This window comes from Lepidochelys kempii, chromosome 5 (assembly GCF_965140285.1).
Source record: "Lepidochelys kempii isolate rLepKem1 chromosome 5, rLepKem1.hap1, whole genome shotgun sequence".
In the NCBI taxonomy this organism is placed as follows: Eukaryota; Metazoa; Chordata; order Testudines; family Cheloniidae; genus Lepidochelys; species Lepidochelys kempii.
In genome coordinates, this window is record NC_136384.1 from 51,818,579 (window position 1) to 51,843,017 (window position 24,439).

A 24,439-nucleotide genomic window follows, 5' to 3' on the forward strand; every position below is an offset into this window, starting at 1 on the left:
CCTACTGTGAGTAAAGAAATAGGGTTGCAATTATTGTTGGTATAAAGAGGTACAACTTTTCCCTGAATTTGATCTAGGGAGTGAAAACCAATCTAGAGGGTTAAAAAAAATAAAAAATTACTAGTCTCTGTTCTAAGAGCAAGGTATTGCTGCACTCCTGTGGGAGTTAATGACTTGCACAAATGCTTTTTATATATAGTACAGAATAGACTGCCTGTTACATTAACACTTATTAAATAGTTTTATAATTACAGCAAATTCTTCACTTTTGTAATCACCAGGTTCTCTTATTCAAGTCCCTTCAGTTGAGAGGGGGAAACTTAGTAAAGTTCGCCTGGGATCATTGTCTTTGAAAAAAGAAGGAGAAAGACAATGCTTCTTATTTACAAAACACTTTTTAATTTGTACAAGAAGTTCAGGAGGAAAACTGCATCTGCTTAAGGTACAGAATTTACATAACTATCTCATTTACAAGCCAGATGGTTAAAATATAGAAAATTGAGGGCAATAAATATTTTAACTTATCACTGTCTGTGAAATTTCAGTATCTCATGGTATTATGGTTTAAAATGTGAGGATTTTCATTTGCTGCAGTAAACAAAACTGCGATAATGCACATTAATTGACTGAAATACTCTCCCATTGTTATGTAGGTAGAAAATAATAGTGATTCAGTTTGAAGTGTATGTTAGTCTCTCTAAAAGACATTCAATTAAAATTATGAACTGGTCAGTGAAAAATAACAAGGTGACATTTATTGCAGGAAAGGTTTAGACAATTGCATATGCATAGAATATTAATAAACTCAACCCTCTTCACCCTAGAATGAAAAGATGCTAATTATCTGCATGTCCTTCTCTCTGCCACTGTATTCATGTTACATAGCACAGTATGCGTAATGGTGTATATAAAATATAGGAATATAAATTTATATGTTCCCTGCCCTTAGCCTCACCTGGGAAAAACTTTTGAGAACAGAGGCCATGATTACTAGCTTCTAGCTCAAGAGACTCTCCATCTGAAACTGTGACACTGAAAACAAGCATTCCAGGCATTGTAGCTCAGGTGCATCATGAAAGTGTGCTAAAGCTGCAAATAGTCTGGTGCACCTCAGATTTCCAGGCACACACCTAAACTTTCCCCCAATTGATCCCTGGGATAGCTCAGTGGTTTGAGCATTGGCCTGCTAAACCCAGGGTTGTGAGTTCAATCCTTGAGGGGGCCATTTAGGGATCTGGGTCAAAAATTGGGGATTGGTCCTGCTTTGAGCAGGGGGTTGGACTAGATGACCTCCTGAGGTCCCTTCCAACTCTGATATTCTGTGTGATATCACCTAGACCTGTCTCTTCCTAATGTTGATATAAATCTGTGTGATTGTTTCCCAGGGAAATGTAGACCTCCTCCTGCCACACACTGATATTCTTTCCAGATAGGCTAATGTGACTTGGGAGAAAAATTTAATTCCATCCCAAATAAAATCAGGTCATGAGATTCAGCCTGAATGTGTGAGTGAGGGTCACTGACTTCCTAGGGCCTGAAACATAAAAAAAATAAAAATAAAAACATAAGAATGGCCATACTGGGGCAGACCAATGCTCCTTCTACCCGGCATTCTGTTTTCTGACAGTGGCTAATACCAGAGGTTTCAAGTGGAATGAAAAGAATAGGGCAATCATCAAGTAATCCAACTCCTGTTGTCCAGTCCCAGCGTTTGGCTGTCAGAGGGTTAGGGACACTCAGATCACGGGGTTGCATACCTGACCATCTTGGCTAATAGCCACTGATGGACCTATCCTCCATGAACTTATCTAATTCTTTTTTGAACCAGTTATAACTTTTGGCCTTCACAGCATCCCCTGGTTCACAACATCCCCTGGAATTCCACAGGTTGACTGCGTTATGTGAAGAAATACTTCTTTTAAACCTGCTGCCTATTAATTTAATTGGGTGACCTTTGGCTCTTGTGTTATGTGAAGGATATTCCCTGTTCACTTAATCCACCCCATTCATGATTTTATACACCTCTATCATCTCCCTGCTTAGTCGTCTCTTTTTCTTCCTGAACAGTTCGTCTTTTTAATCTCTCCTAATCTGGAAGCTGTTCGATACCCTTCATAATTTTTGTTGCCCTTCTCTGTAATTTTATATAATGGCATTATGATATTTTCTGTCTTATCTCTCCCTTTCCTAGTGATTTCTAACATTGTTAGCTTTTTTGACTGCCGTTGCACATTGAGTGGGTATTTTCAGAGAACTATCCACAATGACTTCAGTTTGTCTTTATTGAGTGGTAACAGCTAATTGAGACCCCATCATTTTGTATGTATAGTTGGGATTATGTTTTCCAATGTGCATTACTTTGCATTTATCAACATTGAATTGCATCTGCCATTTTGTTGCTCAGCCACCCAGTTTTGTGAGATCCCTTTGTAACTCTTTGCAGTCTGTTTTGGACTTAACTATCTTGAGTAGTTTGATATCATCTGCTTTGCCACCTCACTGTACATCCAGATCATTTATGAATTTGTTAAACAGTTCTGATCCCAGTACAGATCCCAGGGGAACACTGCTATTTACCTCTCTCCATTGTGAAAATGGACCATTTATTCTTACCCGTTGTTTCCTACCTTTTAACCAGTTATTGATCCATGAGAGGACCTACCGTCTTATCACATGACTATTAGTTTGCTTAAGAGCCTTTGGTGTGGGACCTTGTCAAAGGTTTTCTGAAAGTACACTGTGTCCACTGGATCACCCTTGTCCACAAGTTTGTTGACCCCCTCAAAGAATTCTAATACATTGGTGAGGCGTGATTTCCCTTTAAGAAAGCTATGTTGACTCTTCCCCAACTTATCATGTTCCTCTAAGAGTCTGATAATTTTCTTATTTACCACAGTTTCAACCAGTCTGCCTGGTGCTGTATTTAGGCTTACTGGGCTGTAATTGCCAGGATTACCTCGGTAACCTTCGTTAAAAAATTGGCATCACATTAGCTATCTGCCAGTCATACAGTACAGAAGCTGATTTAAGTGATAGGTTACATACCAGTTAGTGGCTCTGCAACTTTATATTTGAGTTCCTTCAAAACCCTTGGGTGAATACCATCTGGTACTGGTGACCTATTACTGTTTAGTTTATCATTTTGTTCCAGAACCTCCCCTACTGACACCTTAGTTTGGGACAGTTCCTCAGATTTGTAACCTAAAAGAATGGCTCAGGTGTAGGAATCTCCCTCTCTTCCTCTGCAATGAAGACTGGTGCAAAGAATTCATTTAGCTTCTTTGCAACAGCCTTGTGTTTCTTGAGTGCTCCTTTAGCACCTTGATCATCCAGTGGCCCCACTGATTGTTTGACAGCTTCCCTGTTTTTGGTGTATGTAAAAAAATGCTGCAGTTACTTTTTGTGTCTTTTGCTAGATTGCTCTTCAAATTCTTTTTTGGCCTTCCTAATTATAATTCTACACTTGACTTGCCAGAGTTTATGCTCCTGTTTATCTTCCTCACTAGGATTTGACTTCCAATTTTTAATGGATGTCTTTTTATCTCTAACAGCCTCTTTCACTCAGTTGTTTAGCTGTGGTGGCAATGGCATACATTTAGTTTGAGCCTCTTTTATGGTGTTTTTAAAGTTTCCATGCTACTTACAGCCATTCTTGTGACTCATCCTTTTAATTTCTGTTTAACTAGCTTCCTCATTTTTGAGTATTTTCCCTTTTGGAAATTAAATGATGCTGTGGTGGGTTTCTTTGGTATTCTCCCATACAAGAATGTTAAATTTAATTGTATTATGGTCACTATTACTGAGTGGTTCAGTTATATTCACCTCTTTGACCACATCCTATGTGCCATTTAGGACTAAATCAAGAATTGCCTCTCTCCTTGTGCATTCCAGGACTAACTGCTCCAAGAAGCAGTCATTAATGCTGTCTAAAATTTTATCGCTGCATCCTGTCCTGAGGTGACATATACCCAGTCAATATGAGGATAGCTGAAATCCCCCATTATTATTGGGTTTTCTGTTTTTGTAGTGTGGCAAAGTTCCTCCTCTACCTTGGTGGGTCTTGCGCTTATTGGCAGATTTGTTTGCATTGGAGCTTCACGGCAGCCCTCAGTTTGGCCGTTTTCGTGAACACACAGTCCAGGTCAACTCCTCCTGTGTCTGACTAGGAGTTGAGAGGTTTAGGGGGAACCCGGGCCCGCCCTCTACTCCAGGTTCCAGCCCAGGGCCCTGTGGAATGCAGCTGTCTAGAGTGCCTCCTGGATCAGCTGTGCGACAGCTACAACTCCCTAGGCTACTTCCCCATGGCCTCCTCCCAACACCTTCTTTATCCTCACCATAGGACCTTCCTCCTTGTGTCTGATAATGCTTGTACTCTTCAGTCCTCCAACAGTATGCGTTCTCACTCTCAGCTCCTAGTGCCTCTTGCTCCCAGCTCCTCACACGCACACCACAAACTGAAGTGAGCTCCTTTTTAAACCCAGGTGCCCTGATTAGCCTGCCTTAACTGAGTCTAGCAGCTTCTTGATTGGCTGCAGGTGTTCTAATCAGCCTGTCTGTCTGTCTTAATTGTCTCCAGAAGGTTCCTGTTTGTTCTGGAACCTTCCCTGTTACCTTACCCAGGGAAAAGGGACCTACTTAATCTGGGGCTAATATATCTGCCTTCTATTACTCTCCTGTAGCCATCTGGCCCGACCCTGTCACAGTAGCCTCTCTAATCTCTCTGAGCATTCCACAGTCACCATCCTCATCCTGGTTAGGTGGTTGGTAGTATCTTACTGCTTTACTCTGATTTTTCACACGTGAAATTTCTATCCATAGAAGCTATGGTGCAGTTTGATTCATTTAAGATTTTTACTATATTTGACTCTATCCTTTCTTTCACACATATGCCATTCCCCCATGGGCATGACCTACTCTGTCATTCCTATATATTTTGCATTCTGGTATTACTGTGTTCCTTTGATTGTTATCATTCCAGCAAGTTTCTAGGATGCCTATTATATCAACATCCTCATTTAATACCAGGCACTCAAGTGCACGCATCTTAGCATTTAGACTTCTAGCATAGTGTACAAGTACTTATAAAATTTGTCAATATTTAGTTGTCTGCCTTCATGTGATGTAATAGAATGGGACTCTTTTTTGTTGACTGTTTCTCTTCAGTTCCTACCTGTACTTTATCAAATTCTATCTGTCCTCTTTTCTAAGCTCTATAATATCCCCTTTAATAAATCCTCCCCTGGTGATGTCTCTGTCCAAACCATGTGCTCCTCTGCACCTGTCTGTTTTCCCCAGCCCTTAGTTTAAAAACTCCTCTATGACCTAGTTTACATGCCAGCAAGCTGGTTCCATTTTCGTTTAGGTGGAGCCTATGCTTCCTGCATAGGCCCTTCCTTTCCCAAAACATTCTCCGCTTCCTAGTAATCCCTTCTCTGAACATCACCATTTCAGCCATGCATGGAGACCCTGCAGTTCTTCCTGTCTAACTGGCCCTGCACATGGATCTGGAAGCATTCCAGAGAATGCTACCATGGAGGACCTGGACTTTAATCTCTTATCTAGCAGCCTAAATTTTGGCCTCTGGGACCTCCCTCTCCTACCTTTACCTATGTCAATGGTACCTACATGTACCACAACCACTGGCTCCTCCCAGCACTGCACATAAGTCTGTCTAGATGTCTTAAGAGATCCGCAACTTTTGCACCTGGCAGGCAATTTACCATGCGGTTTTCCCAGTCATCACAAACCCAGCTATCTATATTTCTAATGACTGAATCCCCCATTATTATTACCTGTCCCTTCCTAATAAGTGAGATTCCGTCCCCTGGAGAGGTATTCTCAGAGTGAGAGGATACCATGACATCATCTGGAAAGAAAAGTCCCATATAAGAGATTGTTTCCCCCCAGTCTAGTCTGATGTTCTCCTTCCCCAAGACTTTCATCCTCTTCAACACCACAGAGGCTGCCAGACTGCTCTATGGTGTCCCAGAAAGTCCCATCTATGTTCTTCTCTGTTTCCCTTAGGTCCTCCAGTTCAGCCACTCTAGTCTCAAGAGCCTGTAAATAAATAGCACCTGTCCCTTTTTTAAAGGGTCACTGTAAATTTGATTTTTTTTTTAACTTGATTTAAAAAAATCCATTTTCTGCCCTTCAAAAAAAATGTAGTTGTTTTGCTGGTCCCCTGCTGTGTTTCAATAAGGGTCTTTTATGCAGGCCCAGTAGCAGTAACACCAAGATTAGTGCCTCTACACCCTCCTCTCTCACTGTGGTATGTACATTCCTCTTGTTTCTATATGATTAAGCTTTGCTGCAGCTGTTCCTGATGAACAGTGTGAGAGAGCCTGGGGAAGAGTGTGTATGTGGTTTCTCCCCATCCCAGATCAGTGCATGAAAGGGACCATCAAAAAAAACCTACTGGAACAAATCTTGGTCTGATGCAGAGTGTAAGCAAATGAAAAACAGAGAAATATTTTTCCTCTAATCTTTTTCAGTTACTGTCAATTTAGAGCTACATGCAACAGCAGCAGGTCCAAAAATTTCAGATGGAAATGTGATTTTCCAAATCAACAGTGTCTCTTTTAAACAGGGTGAAAATATCATTCTTCATCCAGTCCCTAGAGAGGGAGCAAGAATGGGCTCTGCTTTTTCTAGCAGACTCTTAAACCTTTATTGGCAAAATAAGAGGAATTTCTTCTTCAGGTGCTTGCTCATATTGATTCCATTCTACGTGTGTGCGTGCCGACGTCTACAGTTGTCAGAGACTTTTGCCTTAGTGGTATCTGTAGGGCTGGCTCTGGCTGCACTCCTGCGTCGGTATATCAGGTGCCGCCTGCCCTACACCCTCTCAGTTCCTTCTTACCGCCTGTGGTGGTAGATTGGAGCGCCTATTTCCCTTGCTTCGCAAGTGGTCAGGGTCCCCCCCACCCCACTCCTTGAACCTTGTGTTCCAGCTGTAAATAGTTTGTTTATAGTAGATTAGTTAGTAAGTAGCTGTTAAGTACTGTGTCAGTTAGGGTCCTGGCAGGGACTTTCACCCAGGTGGGGCATGCCCCAGTCTCTGAGTTTTCAGCCCTTCAACAGACCTATGCCTGTTAATGACCTGCATGGTAGCTGTCTGAAGTGCCTGGGGGAAACCCATGTTAAAGAGAAGTGTCACATCTGTAAGAACTTTCATCCCAGGACACAGAAAGAACATGATATTCACTTAAGGGCCCTCCTTATGGAGGCCGCTCTTCGCCCAGCGTGGGAGCTGGCCCACCCAGACACAACACCCAGCACTTTTGCCTTGGTGCCTAGCACACCCCCGGCATCTGGCTCTTCCCAGCACTGATCCCCTTTGCCAGTGCCCAAGATGAAGAATGAGAAGAGGGACCCAGCACCAAGCAAGTCAGACCACGGGCATTGGGCAAAGGACCCTGCTTGGCCGCCCACACACACCAGAGCAGCAAGGGGGCATGCCCCTGGGGGACCTACTACCCCCTCTAAGGGATCCACCACTGACTCCAGTGAGTGGTAAGGGGACCCAGGCTGATGGTGCAGTCAATGCCCTCTCAGTTCCCTGTGCCCAGAAAGCAACATACTCTCCTGCTGCAGCTGGCACTGCGTGCGGCGATGGACCCGGCGAAGTGTCCCTACGAGGGCAAGCCAGCTGTGAAGGCCTCCCAGAAGGTGAATGAGTGCTGCCGGTCTCTGCAGCCAAGGCAGAATCCTTTGTTGTTGTGTCCTGGGTGCAGGTCGCTAGTTCACCACTACAGGTCGCAGGCACCGCACTCCTGGGCCTCATCCTTCGCGCCGGGCCTCACCCAGAGGGAGGTGCTGGTTGGCACCGGTTGTCTTCGCACTGACAGTCACTGTCTCTGCGAACACAGTCTCTGCTAACACAGTAGCGCGCCCCCTTCTCTGGCACCAGTCAGACCATTCGAGGCACCGGTCAACCATGGTGATGGTTAGCTGCCAGACCCAGACATCGATGGCCCTGCCCTGGTCACCGGAGGAGGATTTCTCCAACACGGAGAGGGATTTTCACCCCTAGCCAAGACAGCACCATTGTGACTGGGCTCTGGAGGGTGCATCCACCGCAGCGATGCTGACCTGGCAGCAGGGCCAGTGGCCAATGCAATGGCCATACTGGAAAGCCTGTGGTGTGCTGATAATGCTGATGCCCCTGTCTCACCAGCCCTTGGTTGCCACATCCGACAAACCCCAATCAGCACCGGCGGCACTGGGTTCATTGCAGGAAGCGCAGGCGGGTGCTGTGGTGAGCAAAAGGTGCCCACCGTGCAGGGGATGATGCCGCAGGCCCTCCCCCAGTGCTTCAGTCGTCCTCCTCTCCAGACGAGGCGGTGGCGGGGCCCTCCTGTGCTAGCCCACTAGATGACTTTAAGGAGCACCAATCCCTGCTCCAATGGGTGGCCGCCAATTTAGCCCTTGAGGTGGAAGAGATGGCAGTGCAATTGGACACGTTGATCAATGTGCTCTCCACATCCACCCTCGCACGTGTTGCACTCCCGGTGCACAAAGAGATCCTGAACATCGTCATAGCCCTCTGGCAAACCCCGTCCTCCATCCCACCCACTTCAAAGAGGGCCAAGAAAAAATATTTTGTCCCCACCAACAGGTTCGAATACTTATATACCCACCTGCCCCCGGGGTCATTGGTCATGTTAGCGGCGAATGAAAAGGACAGGCAGGGGCCTGCCAGTTCCACCCCCAAGAATAAAGAAACCAAGAGACTGGACCTTTTTGGAAGAAAAATTTATTCCACTGTCAGTCTCCAGTTCCAGGTAGTGAACCACCAGGCCCTTTTGGGGTGTTATAATTTTAACCTGTGGGCCATTCAGGCCGCCCCCACCACCAAAGCCTGGGCAGCCTCAGCAGGGATCTATAAGGAGAAGGGACACTGGGTTCAGTCTCCGCCGCCCTTTCTCCTCCTGCTCACCTGCACAATCTGGTTCACCGAAACACCATAGGGGCCAGAAGCGGGCTTTTAGAGGTGTGCTCGAGAGCAACACCCCAGTTGCCTCCCTGGATCTGCCCCATCTTTTCCACACCCATCTCCATCCCTACCGTTCAGCCTGGTCAAGAGTCACCTCGGACTATTGGTGCTAGAAATTGTGTCGCTGGGCTACACCCTTCAGTTTTTGGCCACCCCACCTCCTACTTACCCTCTTCCCCATCCCTCTTCAGGTACCCTTCTCATGAGCAACTCCTCGTTGAGGAGGTAAACAACCTCCTGCAACTGGGAGTGGTGGAGGAGGTCCCTCAGGAAATGCGGCGGAAAGGTTTCTACTCCTGCTATTTCCTGATTCCGAAGGCAAAAGGGGGCCTACGTCCCATTCTGGACCTGCAACGACTCAACAAGTACCTCATTTGAAGTTTCGCATGGTATCCCTGGCCTGCATCAGTCCCTCCCTGGATCTGGGAGACTGGTATGCTGTTCTCAGCTTGCAAGACACTTATTTCCATATCTCTATCTTCCAAGGACGCAGACAGTTCTTCCATTTTATGGTGGGCCAGTGCCATTTCCAGTTCATGGCACTCCCCTTTTTCCTCTCCTCAGCCCCTCAGGTCTTTACAAAATGCATGGCTCCAGCAGCAGCTTATCTGAGGCGTCGGGGGATCCAGGTCAATCCTTATCTCGAAGATTGGCTCATCAGGGGCAGATTGTGGGATCACGTACAGAGCAGCCTCGATCTGGTATGGACCACATGCTGTGACCTGGGCCTGTTAGTGAACGAAAAGGAATTGACTCTCGTACCAGTGCAATGGATAGAGTTTATTGGGGCGGTTCACAATTCCATGTGGGCCAGGGCATTCCTTCTGGAGACCCGTTTCTGAGCCATGTCGGACACAATCTCCTATGTGAGGGGCCACCTGCTCACCACTGCCCGCACTTGCCTAAGGCTGCTAGGCCACATCGCTGCTTGTACTTACATGGTCCGTCATGCCTGGCTCTACCTCCGGATGATGCAGGCGTGGTTGGCGTCGGTCTACATCCCCAAAGGGCATGACCTGGACTAGGTAGTCAAGGTCCTGGACCACATCCAGGTGTCACTGGCATGGACCCCGCATCCAGGTGGCTGGACCCTGCATCAGTGTTGCAGGGAGTCCCCTTCGTGGTCCTATTCCCATCACTGATTCTGGTGTCTGATGCCTCGGACCTAGGGTGGGGAGCCCACCGGGGCGAACTCAGTACACAGGGCTGCTGGTCAGGGGTTGACCACTCCTTCCACATAAATGTCAGGGAGTTCAGAGCAATTTGCCCAGCCTGGCCTGCCAGGCTTTTTGGTCCCAGTTACAAGGCAAAGTGGTTCAAGTCCTGACGGACACCACTGCCATGATGTTTTATATCAACAAGCAGGGCTGAGCCAGGTCATCAGCCCTCTGCCAGGGAGCCCTCAGACTATGGGACTTCTGTGTGCAGCATTCCATTCATCTCATGGAAGCACACCTCCCCGGAACCAGGAACGTATTAGCATATCACCTCAGAGGAACTTACCACAAGTTGTCTCTCCACCCTGATGTGGTCGACCAGATCTTCCAAAAGTGGGGGTCTCCCCAGGTGGACTTGTTCGTGACTTGCCAGAACAGGAAGTGCCAACGGTTCTGCTCGTTTCGGGGGGGTCCACAGGAGCTCCCTGTTGGATGCCTTTCTGCTTTCTTGGTCGGGGGCTCTGATGTATGCTTTCCTGCTGGTGCAGTTGTTTCACAAAGTCCTCATGAAGATCAAGCAGGACATGGACAAGGTCATCCTGATAGCCCCGGCTTGGCCTCACCAACATTGTTTTGGCATGCTCATGGTTTTGTCAGTGATGACCCCGATGCCACTGTCCCACTGGCTGGATCTCCTGTCGCAGAATCAAGGCAGGCTCCTGCACCTGAATCCGGCAGCGCTGCACCTCACAGCTTTGTTGCTCCATGATTAACTACTGAGGAGCAGGAATGTTCAGCCCGAGGCCAACAGGTCCTACTATGGAATAGAAAGCCCTCCACTAGAGTGATCTACCTGGCCAAATGGAAACAATTCATGTGCTGGGCTTTGGCCCAAGACGTTAGGCCTAAGCAGGCTTCGCTGCAGCTGATCCTGGACTACCTTATGCATCTCAAGCTCCAAGGTTTGTCTTTTTCATCAATTAAGATCCATTAGGCTGCCATAACAGCCTTTCACCGTCCGTTCCAGGGGAGATTGGTCTTTGTTCATAGCATGACGGTCCGGTTCTTTAAAGTTTGGAGCAGCTCTACCCTCAAGTCTGGGACTTGATAGGATGAAAGGTCGTCCAGTGTCCACCTAGAGAATTTCTTCTTGGATCATAGCCTGCATCCAGTTCTGCTATGATCGGGCAAAGGTGCCTCCACCGGTGATTGTAACCGCCCACTCAACTAGAGCACAAGTCTCGTCAGCAGCCTTCCTGGCCCATGTGCCAATTTCTGATAGCTGCAGGGCTGCCACCTGGTTGTCCATACGTATGTTCATGGCTCATTATATGCTTACCCAGCAGGTCCGAGATGACGGCTTCAGTAGAGCGGTGTTACAAGCCGCATGTCTGTGAATTCTGAGCCCACCTCCAGAGATGCTGCTTCTGAGTCACCTAGAATGGAATCGACAAGAGCAAGCACTCGAAGAAGAAAAAACGGTCACCTACCTTTTGTAACTGTTGTTCTTCGAGATGTGTTGCTCATGCCCATTCCATTACCCACCCTCCTACCCCTCTGTCGGGATTGCTGGCAAGAAGGAACTGAGTAGGGACTGTGGTGCCTGATATATCGACGGATGAGCACGGCACTCAAGGGGGCACCACAGCTGGCCCTACGGATACTGCTAAGGCAAAAGGCAAAAAACCGTGCACATGGGCACACGCACACCTAGAATGGAATGGACATTAGCAACATATCTTGAAGAACAACAATTATGAAAAGTTGGTAACTGTTTTTATTTAAATCCACATGTTTGTGGGCTTGTTGCCACCCTCTTGGGGTCACCAGAAAGCCAACTAATTGGCCAAGGTGTCAAACCCCTTAGCCCCTAACAGAGAAACAAAGGAGGGATATGAGAGGATGAAAGGTCAGATGCCAAGAAAGCCCCAGCTAACTTCATGGTATCATTCCCCTGGTCACAGCATGCCCAGTATCATTGCAGGCAGGGATTCTCATTTCCTTCTTTTTTTTTTTCCCAATTTTGCAACATAAAAGCTTCAAAAATAGACTCCAACGAGAAACTGCTGAGCTTGAATTAATATGCAAACTAGATACCATTAACTTGGGTTTGAATAGAGACTGGGAGTGGCTGAGTCATTACACATATTGAATCTATTTCCCCATGTTAAGTATCCTTAGACCTTCTTGTCAACTGTCTAAGTCGGCCATCTTGATTATCACTACAAAAGTTTTTTTTCTCCTGCTGATAATAGCTCATCTTAATTAGCCTCTTACAGTTCGTATGGCAACTTCCACCTTCTCTGTATGTATGTATGTATCTATCTATATCTATCTTCTTACTATATGTTCCATTCTATGCATCCGATGAAGTGGGCTGTAGCCCATGAAAGCTTATGCTCAAATAAATTTGTTAGTCTCTAAGGTGCCACAAGTACTCCTGTTCTTTCATTTCCTTCTGGTAGGTATATTAGAACTGCTGCAGTCTGTGTAATGTTCAGTGTGTGTTTGGTATTCTTATAAACTGTTTACATATTTGAATCCAAGAGGCTGAATTCTGAAGTCCCTTTTCAGCCAAAACTCTCAGTGAAAACAAGTTCCTAAATGGTACTCTCTAGTTTGAATTTGTTGGAGTTAGAGACAGTGTCAAATACCTATGTAAACTGATGCTGAACTTTCCTCTCCTTTGTTTAGTAGAGGTGTCAACCAATCCACTTCAGTAGAATTTCCAGGGGGTAATTTACAGAACTGGATTAAAACTAATTTAAAGAAAAATCAATTCTGCTTTCCTGCAGCAGCATACTCTACTGTATTGAACTTCTTAATAAATCTATAATTAAATTGCATGGGACACAATCAAGCTTTTATTGAGTGGGTTGGGTTTAGTCAGAGGCAAAGCATCACGCTTAAATAAGTATGTTCAAATTGGGGGGACAGTTTGCACTGATTTACACACAATGGGGAATCTTTTTCGTGTGGTACTGTGGGGCATAAACTTGAGCAAACTTTAGCTCTGAATGTTTATTCAAACTAATCAGAAAGACATTGGTTAGAAATGTTGCAAGAACAAGATTTCTTAGATTTCGAGTATTTTGTGATTTCATATGGGTCAGAAATAATGAAATCCATCTCTTCTGTATGTACTTTCACTTTCCATCACAGAAGAAACCACAGAGGGAGGAGTCACACAAACAGTACAGTACTGTAGAATGTAAACTAAATTTAGGGGAGCCTCATCAAGAGTCCTCCATTAATCTGATTCAGACTTTTCAGGAGTTTGATTATATCATCCAATTGATCTAACTGTGCTGGGATAAATTAGAGAGAGGGAAAGCAACAGCAATTTCTGTAAAAGTGAATATGTAATTGATTTATTTTAGTGTGGAAAATCCCATTATACATTATATTTTCTTTTCCCCTCCTGTTTCTGACGACGTTCTCTTTTCTTGAAAAACCTGTGTGTCCTAAACTCTCAAATTAAATGGTCTTTCTAAAATTAAATTCTAAGGAATCTTAAAAATAACTTTAATGGGAAGGGTTATTTCCCCTCCCCCAGAGTACTGAAAAATTGTCTTTGTTTCCATAGACAGGGGGTGTTCTCTCTTTAATAGAGTGCACGCTGATTGAGGAGCCAGATGTGAGTGATGATGATTGTAAGTTGCTTTAAGCTGTTTATATAATTAGAGCTCCGAAGCAGCTTTTAAAAAAAAAGTGTTACCCTTTGTTTATTTGTCAGCACAGCAAATGATATGTTTTACCTTTTCATTAAGTCTGAGAAGTAGTGTTAAAACCTGCATGTAAAAACTCTGTTAAAAATGTGTGTTTTGTTCTTGCTGATGATAAGATTTCAAGTAAATAGTTGAACCAGTGTAACAAATTATTTTCTGATTTTTGGGTGGAAATTCACACTTGAGGATCTTAACTGAACAAAATCCTGGCTTGAAAGAAGACAGGGATAATTACGTTTCTCAAAGCTTGGGGGGGAGGTGAAAGAATTGGCTGAGGTTGTGGAAAATTTTGTTCTGGACCCTGTAAATTGTAACTGCCGTCTTGTTCAAATTAAGTAACAAAGTATATTACCGTGCTTTTTTAAATTGTCTATTCACTTTGGTTCCAATCCCACAGATTAGGAACAGGGTGAACTTTGAGTGTAAGAATAGTTCCATAAAGTTCAATGATACTTCTCATGTGCTGAAAGTATAAAACGCATGGAGAAATATTTGTAGGATTAGGGCCTTATTTAGTAATTTGGAAAGTGTAATAATTCACAGCAGCACCCATTCATTAGTATTCATGTATTCATGTTTCCCAAACTTTTCTTGTTCTTGATGAACGTGAAAATGTGGTCACTGCTTTGGAGGGTAGGTTGTTGTTGGGCAGAGGAAGGTTTAAAATACTTTTTAGTGTAAATGTAAATAGTACTTTCTTTGACATATGGCTTTTAAATCACAACTGCTTGTTTTTTCCCCCGGATTGTGAAGTAAAAGGTTCTGGGCAAGTGTTTGGTCACCTTGATTTCAAGATTGTGGTTGAACCTACCGATGCTCCTCCTTATACTGTGGTACTGTTAGCTCCTTCACGACAGGAAAAAGCTGCGTGGACAAGTGATATAAGTCAGGTAACTTACGTTTTTCCTTATTTTTTTTTGGTTTGTTTCTTACCGATAACATCTGTTGCTGTGTGTTTCAACTAATCTCAAGGAGCTTTTGCCTTTTTCCAGGGTTTACTTGTTAGGATGAATACATAAGAAACCAAGTCTTTGCCTATTTTTACAGAGATTTTACACTTTGCTTTGTAAAAATTCATTAGTGTAAGGCAGAAAGGTGTTTTGCAAGACGTGGTTAGGAATGTGGAGTAGGCAGATGAATAACCCATGTAACATAACTGGCATTCATTTTTACTAGTTGTTAATATGTACCTGAGTGGACTTCTCTCTCGATTTAAAAAGAAGAGTCAGCCCTGTTAATTTGTGGTACTGCTAATTGCTATCTGCAATCTAAATGAAAAATCATTTATTTGTGACTTTTGAATCAGGAGGAAAATGTCTCCATTCCATTTCCATCTCATGCTATGTATATGTATCATATTCCATAGAGTAAGAGAATAAGATTAACTTGGTTTTCCCCCCCACATTGATAAGAAAATTAGATGAATGGATATAATACACAAGTAAGAAATATGATAGCTTGCAGGTGATTCACTTTGTTGTGAATGAGTGAAAATGAAAAAGCATTAAAATATTTTAATGGTGTGGACATCATTTAAAAAGATCATTATAATTTTACATCTCGGAAACTTGTTAAACAAAGAATTGCTAGAAACCTTTTAGGGGAAGAGGTTGAATACACAGCAAGAGTTTGCACTATACCATATCTGAACATAGCCATAGGATTTACCTTTGATGATTGCATATAAAAATATGAAATGACAATTTGGACTAGTGCCAGAGTCCTGACTTAGAGCTCTATCAGCCCTCTGTTAATCAGAAGGAATAACTGATTAGCGATCACCGTAAAGGCAAGTTTCAGTCTGGAATTTGATGCTCTCCTATAGTAACATTTCTGGTAAGTGAATCTAATACATTTGAAATTGCTTTTTTTAAAAAAAGAAACCCTCTGCATTTTTTTGGTCTGGATAAACGGTTTTGGAATAAAATAAGTAAGATGGTGGATAAAATTTTGAAAAGCACCTACATGACTTAGGAGCCTAGGTTTCATTGGAAGTCAAGTAGCATTTAAACTTCCAAATGTCTAAGTCATTTACATGCTTTTGAAAATTTTATCCAGAGTTCTTACACTGGATGAATAACGATAAAGTAAAAATATATAGCTATAATATTGACCTTTTTTTTTCAATTTCAAGAGCCAAATGTTTAAAACTATAAATTCAAAGGCCCTTTCAATGGCAGCTTTGTGTAGCAGCAAAAAGACCTCATCTGAAAAATCACATGCATTGCTGGGATTGGTATAATTGCTTTAAAGCAGCAGTGCAGTCTCAGGACCACACATTCATATTTGCCTTTTTGGTTTGGTGTAGTGGAAGAGATAATAAATAAAGAATCCCAGGGAGAATGCCATGGAACTCCCACTAAGTTACAAGTTTTGGATGAAAATTGAATAATAAGAATTGCCAAATCGGATCAGACTAGTAGGGCTTCTTGACAAGTTTCTTGTCCCTGACAGGGCTCAGGACCAGCTGCATAGAAACCCTGTAGTAGACAATTATTGAGTAAGTTGCCCAATAAGTGATTTTTCCTCTTAACCCACTACTACTGCTCTGAAGGAGGGCATAGGGGCCATACGAATGGAAAGGTAAACAATAAGAATCTTATTATTTCAGATGTGTGCATTTAATTAGGTCTGCAAAAATGTGCAGAGCGTGGCACTCAAATGAGCACTTTTTTACTGCGTTGCCATTAGTGCACATGATTAGTCTAGTTGTGTGCATAATCATGGGTATTGCACTTATAAATAAGGTGTGCAAATGCACACACACAACTTTAATTTTAGACCCTGAATTTTACTTTAATGATTGGATGACCTTCAACAAATAAAGGAAATCAAAATGTATTCAGAAAGAAGAGCAAGTATGAGGAAATGAGTTGTTGGCAAATGCCATTGTTATATAGTTATCCACTCTACGGTTGCCATGGACAAGTTACTGAGCAAAAAATTAGCAATAATATAAGTCTTAGGAATCACAGAATCAGGAAGAAAAATTCACTCCTTCCATATTAACTACAGTTCCTGATTCTTTGTATCCTTAAATAACTTTCGCATACAGTATTTGTGGTGAGAACTGTTAGCAATCTTCTTTCACCTTTTACCTCAGCCAGCACTGATCTGAAGCATTGGTGTCTTTCTGTTTTTTCTCAACAGTGTATTTTAAGTCTTGGGTTTTTTTATTATAGCATTGCCCTCTCCTGTCCGTTTTGACAGTCTGGGCGGTGAACCCAGGCTACCAAGACTCTGAACCAGCAACAACTGTAATATTTAAAATCTTGTTTTACCCAGTTTGTCCTATGTGGAAGAAATGAGATCCATTAATTTATTTTCAGCCTGTCTTTTTGTGGAGTTAAAGAGCTTATTTAACTGATGGGTCTTTCCCAACTTCTGTATCCTTGGGAAGAGAAAGAGTTTGAATATAGCTTATTCTTCTCTGCTTTGCCTTTGTGCTGAAGTAAACATTCATAGACTTTTTCCTACATTTTTATGTATCTCAAGAGAATGCCCAAACACATCTTGTAAATTGTTGCTAGAAGGGCAAAGTCAAAGAATATGACAACTGTAACTATACATAACCATCACTGCCAAGCTTTATGTAACAAATGTCCTTCCTATAATAATAATAATAATAATAATAATAATAAATAATAAATTAATAGTAGGATGTGGTAAGTCCACCACAGATAAGGGGTGAAATGAAATGGAGGTTCCCAATTCTAGGAGTAGAAAAACTTAGAAAGTTCTAGTTCTGATTGGACTTGGACTTTGATGAAAATTTGTTGGTGATACTAGAAATTGCAGAAAGCCAAGCCCTGTTGCAACAATGTGGAAATGGCAATTTATGAAAAGATTGACAGTGTGTTTTAATACTATACTGAGCTACCTTATTATCAGTTTTTATTACTTTATGTATCACAGTACAGAACCTACAGCTCTCTGAAATGAAAAGCCTAATTGTGCTTGCCTTGCTTATATGAGTAGTCCCACTGAAGGGAATCAAGTGAGTAAAGCTAGCAGAATTTGACATAAAGGGATGAATTCAGCTATTACCCCAGGATAAATTTGGTTTAACTGAACTGACTGTTGAAACTAGGACAGAATTAGGTCCCAGATTTGTACTGAGTTTTAATACTGTAATGGGAAAAAACATCACTTCTGAATTTGTACATATTCATCTTAGTCTGACAGTGTCATCATTGACTTTTGACTTTAAAGCCATTACAGGAATACAATTATGAAATCTGTGAATGTAAAATAAGAATTGGACGCTAGTGGTTTGTTCAGAATATATTTCAGGATTTTGGTAAAACACTTCACATGAAATCTTGATCCCTTTAAAGTCAATGGAAAGACTCCCAATGACTTTCAGTGCGCTAGGATTTTGCCCTTAGAATTAGTAGCATAACAATTTACTGTATATTTTTGACATGCAAGTGGCATAAGATTATTTGTTTCAGTTTGTTATTCAAGTTCTGTTTGTGTTTTTTCCTTACCTGGTTCCTAGTGATCGTAGGTCGTCTAATAATCACAGAGAAATTAATTTTGTGCAATGTTTTAAGAAACAAATTTTTCTCCTGAAAAATATGCCGTGTTAAAATGTGCTAGTTCTGCTTGCATCTTTGTTAGTTCTGATGAATACTGCCCTTTTCCTACTGAACCTCTTGCCTTACGGTCATATATCCAGGGCCAGCGTTAGGAAAAATGGTGTCCTGGGCGAATTTGTGTTTTGGTGCTGCTGGCCCCTGCTGCCTCCCCAGGCTTCCCCCCATTGCCCCCAGGCCCCACTGCCTCTCTCACCACCATTGCCCCAAGCTCCCGTCTGTGACCTTGCACCCCAAGCCTGCCCTGCTTCTGGCCTCTTGACCATGGCACCCTGGGCAGTCGCCCACGTTGCCCACCCGTAAAGCCAGCACTGCCTACATCACAGCTGTCATCTTTCCAGCTAAGGACTGGAAGTGTCTACCTGTGGAGACTGTCAATACCACTCCTTAATTGGCTAGAGGGGTCATGGATGAATTGGCTGAGGTACTTTCACCCCAGGAGCTAAAAAGGCGGCTGCTGCAACACCTCCAACTCTTGCTAATCTGGACAGGAAAAACACGGTTATTTCCATTAAATATATTACATTTTTGTATTTTTAATAACCCATTTGATAAAACCAGTACTGGAACGTTGACTGGATTATACCCTGTAGTTGGACTTTTCAAATCACAACAAAAAACTAATATACAAATAATGCAGTTTATACATATGTGGATATGGTATTCATAAATTTTAAGGCCGGACAAGGCCATTATTATCATCTAGTCTGACCTCCAGCATAACACAGGCCATTTGTTATAAGATATTTCAAAGCCAGTACTTATATTCATTGTGCTTCCATTCAGTTCAATGTATATTACCATGAAGGAGTAACATATATATACTTATGGCACTAGATGAATAAAATTAGAAAGCATCATAAAAACAGGAGGTCCACATGGAGCTTACAGTTAGTAGGCATTGCGAGCCTAATCCAGTGGGAATATCTCCGTTGACTTCCATGGACATTTCATCAGGCCCTGTAGTTTCTATACCGAAACCTTTTAAAGTCTGTGGTGATGGGTAGACTTTCAGATCTTATAAGGGACAGGCACTAGCTGCAGACCTTAAAGTCTCTTTAACAAATCTCTACAAAGTTTGTCATTTATCTTTGCTTTAAGGGCACCTCAGAAATTATACTCTGTGGGTGAGATTCTGTGCTGCACCTCTTAGAGGGGGAGCCCAGAGGGAAGTGGGGTTTCCTGGCTTTAAGCCACCTTTGTGTCCTCCTGATCCTGGGCTGCATAATTTAGACAGCCCTGGGGTCTAAATTACAGCAGCAGCCTCTCTGGACTACTATTTGGGTTGCAGCAGTGCCCAGAACTTCTGCAGCGCTATGTGCTGCAGCTCCACCCCAGTCATGCCCTTCCTGCCCCCAGCCCCAATCCCAGCACACCCTTTGTGCTAGGACTTGCAAGGGAGTCTTTAGAAGACAGCCATAACAGCTGTCTTTCTTAGTGCCTGCACTGGGGAAATTTGCCCGTGACTGGATCTAGGGTTTTTAGAGCCTATTTACATCATTATGGCCCTCTTACTGAGCATAAAGGGATCAGAGCGGGGCTGAGGATCTTGCCAGGCATGTCTATAAATCTTTCTCATTTCCTTGCAATACACCTAGGTTTATTGATCTTAAAAATATCACAGGGGATGTTGGAGGTGTTTTAATCTTGTTGAATCAAAGCATCCTTCATTTACGGTTTAAAAACAGTTTTAGCTTATCAAACTGTGTTGACCAGTTCATCAGTTTGTGTACATTGGCATAGAGCCATTGACTTTAATGCATCAGTGGTGCAAAGTGAACTTGTCAGGGCAGGCTGAAGAATCTTGTCCATTGTATTTTCTTCTTCATTATTGTTAGCTTTATTTATTTTTTAAAAATCTATTTTAGCTATCTGTTCACACCCTCTGAACACAATGTTTTAGGATTACAGCGATGAAGGAAATGTGAAACTATATTCTTTTTACATTGTTTTCATTTTAATGATTCTTGACTTTCATTTTCACAGTGTATTGACAATATAAGATGCAATGGTTTAATGACCATAGTGTTTGAAGAAAACTCTAAAGTCACTGTGCCACATATGATCAAGTGAGTGCAACACATGTTTTACAGTGGAATAATGTAGGGTTTTTTTATTATTGAAAGCTTAACATGATGGACAGATTGGAACTTTGAAATGTAACCATTTTGTACAGTTTTGTTGCATGGGATTAATCCTACATCCCAAAATATATACCAGTACTATTTAAAAAGCTCATGGTTTGGGGGGGGGGGGGGGACCTGACTCATGATTTTTTCAGATTTGGGGTTGACAGTATGGCCTACTAGTCACAAAAGCTCTGACTTTCAAGTATTTCTGTAGTTGTGTGCATTCTTGTTCCTTCAGATGAATACATGTAAAATTGTTAGTTCTGAAGTATTAACCTACCGGTAATATTTATTCTCTGTGATACTGCTCATGATTTTATTAATTACATTTTAAAAGGTATGCAAAATATAGGCAAGTACAGACAGGTACAATTTATCAAAGTACTTTATCATAGCAGCTACAATTTTCTTTTCCTTGCTGCGTCCATCTTTGAGATGCCATAAATTTAACTGATCGCATCAAGGTAACATAATTAATTAGAAATACACTTCCCCCTCGTCCCCGGTCCCCCAAACTCTCTCTTTTCATCATTTATTTTTTCCTAGAATTGTCACTTTTATTTGTAGGTAGCAATTTTCAGTACTTGATTTCAAAATCATAACATAGGAGTACCTCTGAGTTCCCTTACTCTTTCACATGTATATTATCTACCTTCATCTACTATAAATGTTAAGAAATAGAACAGAATGTCAGTAGTCCTTTGTGACTTTGGTTGCTACTGGGTCATTTCTCCTTCTGGGCCTACATTGTACCAACAGGTCTCTTGGCAGCACCTTATATAAATATTGCTCTCCCATTCTGCACCTTGATGTATCCAAAGAGAGCATGTGATTCTCTCTCTTTGGCACATATCAGGAGGATCAATGTTAGGTCTGATACTTTTTCTTTAATGTCTAGAAATAATGGACTTTTTCTTATTTTGATTTTGTTTCATGATTCTGCAATACAAACATTACTATTACCTATTAAGTGTTGACAGTATGCTCAGCACTTTATGAAAAATAAAGACGTAGTCCCCATCCCAAAGAACTTGCATTCTGAGCAAGCCTGATAGGATAATACCAACATATCTGAGATCAATACCATGTTTCAGAGATTTTGTCTCCTCTCTATTTGACTTTGCAAGTGTACTGATTTTTAAAAGTGTGTTATTGTTTCAGATGTCTGCACTTGATGAATCAAACAATTTCTCTGCCACTTCAGTAAGAGCCTAACAAAGAAAAAATGTGTTTTCCACTTCATGCAGGGAGGAAGTTAGGTGGAATATCTTGACTGTGGGTCCTAAGAGAACCAAAAGTGCTGCAGAAAAGATCAGCCAATGTTTTTAAAGGAAATCTCAGCTTAGTCTACTCCTCTCTCCTGCAAATGAATTCTTTTTGTAAAAACTGAACAAAATACAATTTTGCAAAGTTGACTGTGACAAAAAGGTTTCATGGTGTAAAATGAAATTTAATTTTAAAGCATTTTTTAGCTTACATATTTTCTTGTAATGTTAGAAACCCAGAAAATACAGTATAGTTGAATTGAATCTATGGTGATGGGTGCATTAAAAATTATATATTTACAGGACAGTAAAGAATCTACTCTTTTGAAACTTGTTCTTATAATTTATTATGTAGATCTGATGCTCGTCTTCATAGAGATGATATTGATATCTGCTTCAGCAAAACATTAAATTCCTGCAAAGTGCCCCAAATTCGTTATGCAAGTGTGGAACGCCTCTTGGAGAGATTAACAGACTTGCGCTTTCTTAGTATTGATTTTCTTAATACTTTCCTGCATACTTACCGCATATTTACTACTGCAACAGTTGTACTGGAGAAACTCTCAGATATATACAAAAGGCCTTTCACCTCCATTCCAGTCAGGTAAACTCTGTTTCTTCTTCTGTCATGAGATTATTGTTAGAATGGTCCTTTTCCGCCATGTAAATAATCAGAGGTAGGGGAGGATTGGGGGAATGGAATTTTTTTTTTTTTAAACAATACATGATGTATAAATACATTTTAGTTTTATCCCCTAGCCTTCAGGAGCAAATAATATAAATATGTTGTTCACAAAAAGCACATTTGTGAATGTTTTTCATTAAATCTGTTTGTACTCGCTAACATTAATTTTGCTTTTTGTGTGTCTTACTCATAGGTCTTTGGAATTGTTTTTTGCTACCAGTCAAAACAACAGAGGAGAACACCTGGCTGATGGGAAGTCACCACATCTTTGTCGCAAATTCTCATCTCCTCCCCCACTGTCACTCTCTAGAACTTCCTCACCTGTCAGAACCAGAAAACTCTCATTGACTAATTCACCACTGAACTCAAGAATAGGGGCTTTAGATCTCTCTACTTCGTCTGTTGCCAGCAGTCCTACCTCAAGTTACAGCCCGGCCACATCCCCACCACCCACTGCTAGCAAAGTACCGCTGGACCTCAGCAAGGGCCCCTCCTCCCCTGAACAAAACCCTGGATCCATAGAAGAGAATTTAGAGAATCCTCGCATTGATCTGTGTAACAAGCTAAGAAGAAGCATTAGAAGAGGTATTATATAACTGCAGTATATTGAGTATTATATTGGAAAATATAGCAGTCACCAATATAAACTGAACACTTGGCAGATGACTGCAACCCAGTATCTGGGCTAAAGTAAATGTTTCCCACTGCTTAGTAAAACAGTTCCTTTTTTCAGTAATCCAGTGCTCATATTTTTATTTTTGTTATAGTAGATGTTTTGTTCAAATTCCCAGTGCTCCACTGTTTTTGCATCTGGTGTTACCAGTAGGAATAGCAATGTGGCAGAATGGAACACATCAACAATGGCCCTTCAAAGAACAGGGAGAAGAGTAAATGGGATTGAGGGGAAAGAGTTCAACTATCCTGTGTGCCAAAGGGAACAGAAATTAGTTAATGGAACTTCCCTGGTACCTTCCGGAAATAAATGTGAGATGTGCTCCCTTTGTGATATGACTTGTAAAGTATTCCCCTGAAAAAGAAGGGTTCTGAACAATGTAAAGAACTCATCTGCTTTGACAAGTCTGCATGATAAGGTTAGTTCTGCTCTGAGTGTTTGTGCACATATATTTTCCACTGCAGGCATATGTGCACCTAGTGCACTCAAGTCAGAGACTTTTGCCAGAATTACCACTAGGTGGTGCAGATGCTGGCCCCATATGCAGAGCCAAGGGCATAAAGAGGGGCAGAGCCACCGCCTTCTTCTCAGTTTCTTCTTTTTGCCTGTGGCGGGAGTTGAAGCTTCGCATAGGTCTTGAGCTTCTGGTAGCCAGCTTTAAGAAAGAGTTTCTCTTACTGTATATAGTTATAGTTCACTTTAATGTTAGTTCTAGTATAATTTAAGAGAGATGAGATAGGTAAGGTGATACTCTTTATTGGACCAACTTCTGTTAGAGGAAGAGACAAGCTTTCTATCTACACAGTTCTTTATGTCTGGCAAAAGAAATCAGAGAGTCTGATCTGAGCACAAGTTGAGACAGATAGTTAAGCCTAAGGGGTAACACTTGAGATAGAGTTGGCAATACAGGTTAGATTGTTATGCAAAAGTGGTTTGAAGTAGGCCACTAAATGTTAGCAGACAGGTATATGTTACAGATTGTAATGAGCCATGAAACCAGTGTTACCCCTTATGCTTTACTATCTGTCCCAACTAGTATTTAGCTCAACCACTCATTTCTTTCCCCAGTCCTGAAGAAGTATTCAATGTAGTTCAAAAGCCTGGCTCTTCCACCAACAAAAGTTGGTTCAATAAAAAGTATCACCGCACCTATTTTGTTTCTCTCATATCCTGGGACCAACATGGCTACAGCAAGGCTGCCAACTAGTA

The 24,439-nt window shown here is 42.1% G+C and overlaps 1 protein-coding gene across 1 annotated transcript in view; it reads left to right on the forward strand.

Annotated features, from left to right (window-relative positions):
• RASGRF2 (Ras protein specific guanine nucleotide releasing factor 2) overlaps positions 1-24,439 on the forward strand; it is a 215,597-nt gene that overhangs the window by 79,942 nt on the left and 111,216 nt on the right. Inside the window, exons 10-15 of the mRNA XM_073344380.2 lie at positions 282-442; positions 13,739-13,805; positions 14,634-14,770; positions 20,465-20,547; positions 22,228-22,476; positions 22,751-23,142. Coding sequence (XP_073200481.1) covers positions 282-442; positions 13,739-13,805; positions 14,634-14,770; positions 20,465-20,547; positions 22,228-22,476; positions 22,751-23,142 — 1,089 coding nt within the window. The remainder of the gene's footprint in view (positions 1-281; positions 443-13,738; positions 13,806-14,633; positions 14,771-20,464; positions 20,548-22,227; positions 22,477-22,750; positions 23,143-24,439) is intronic.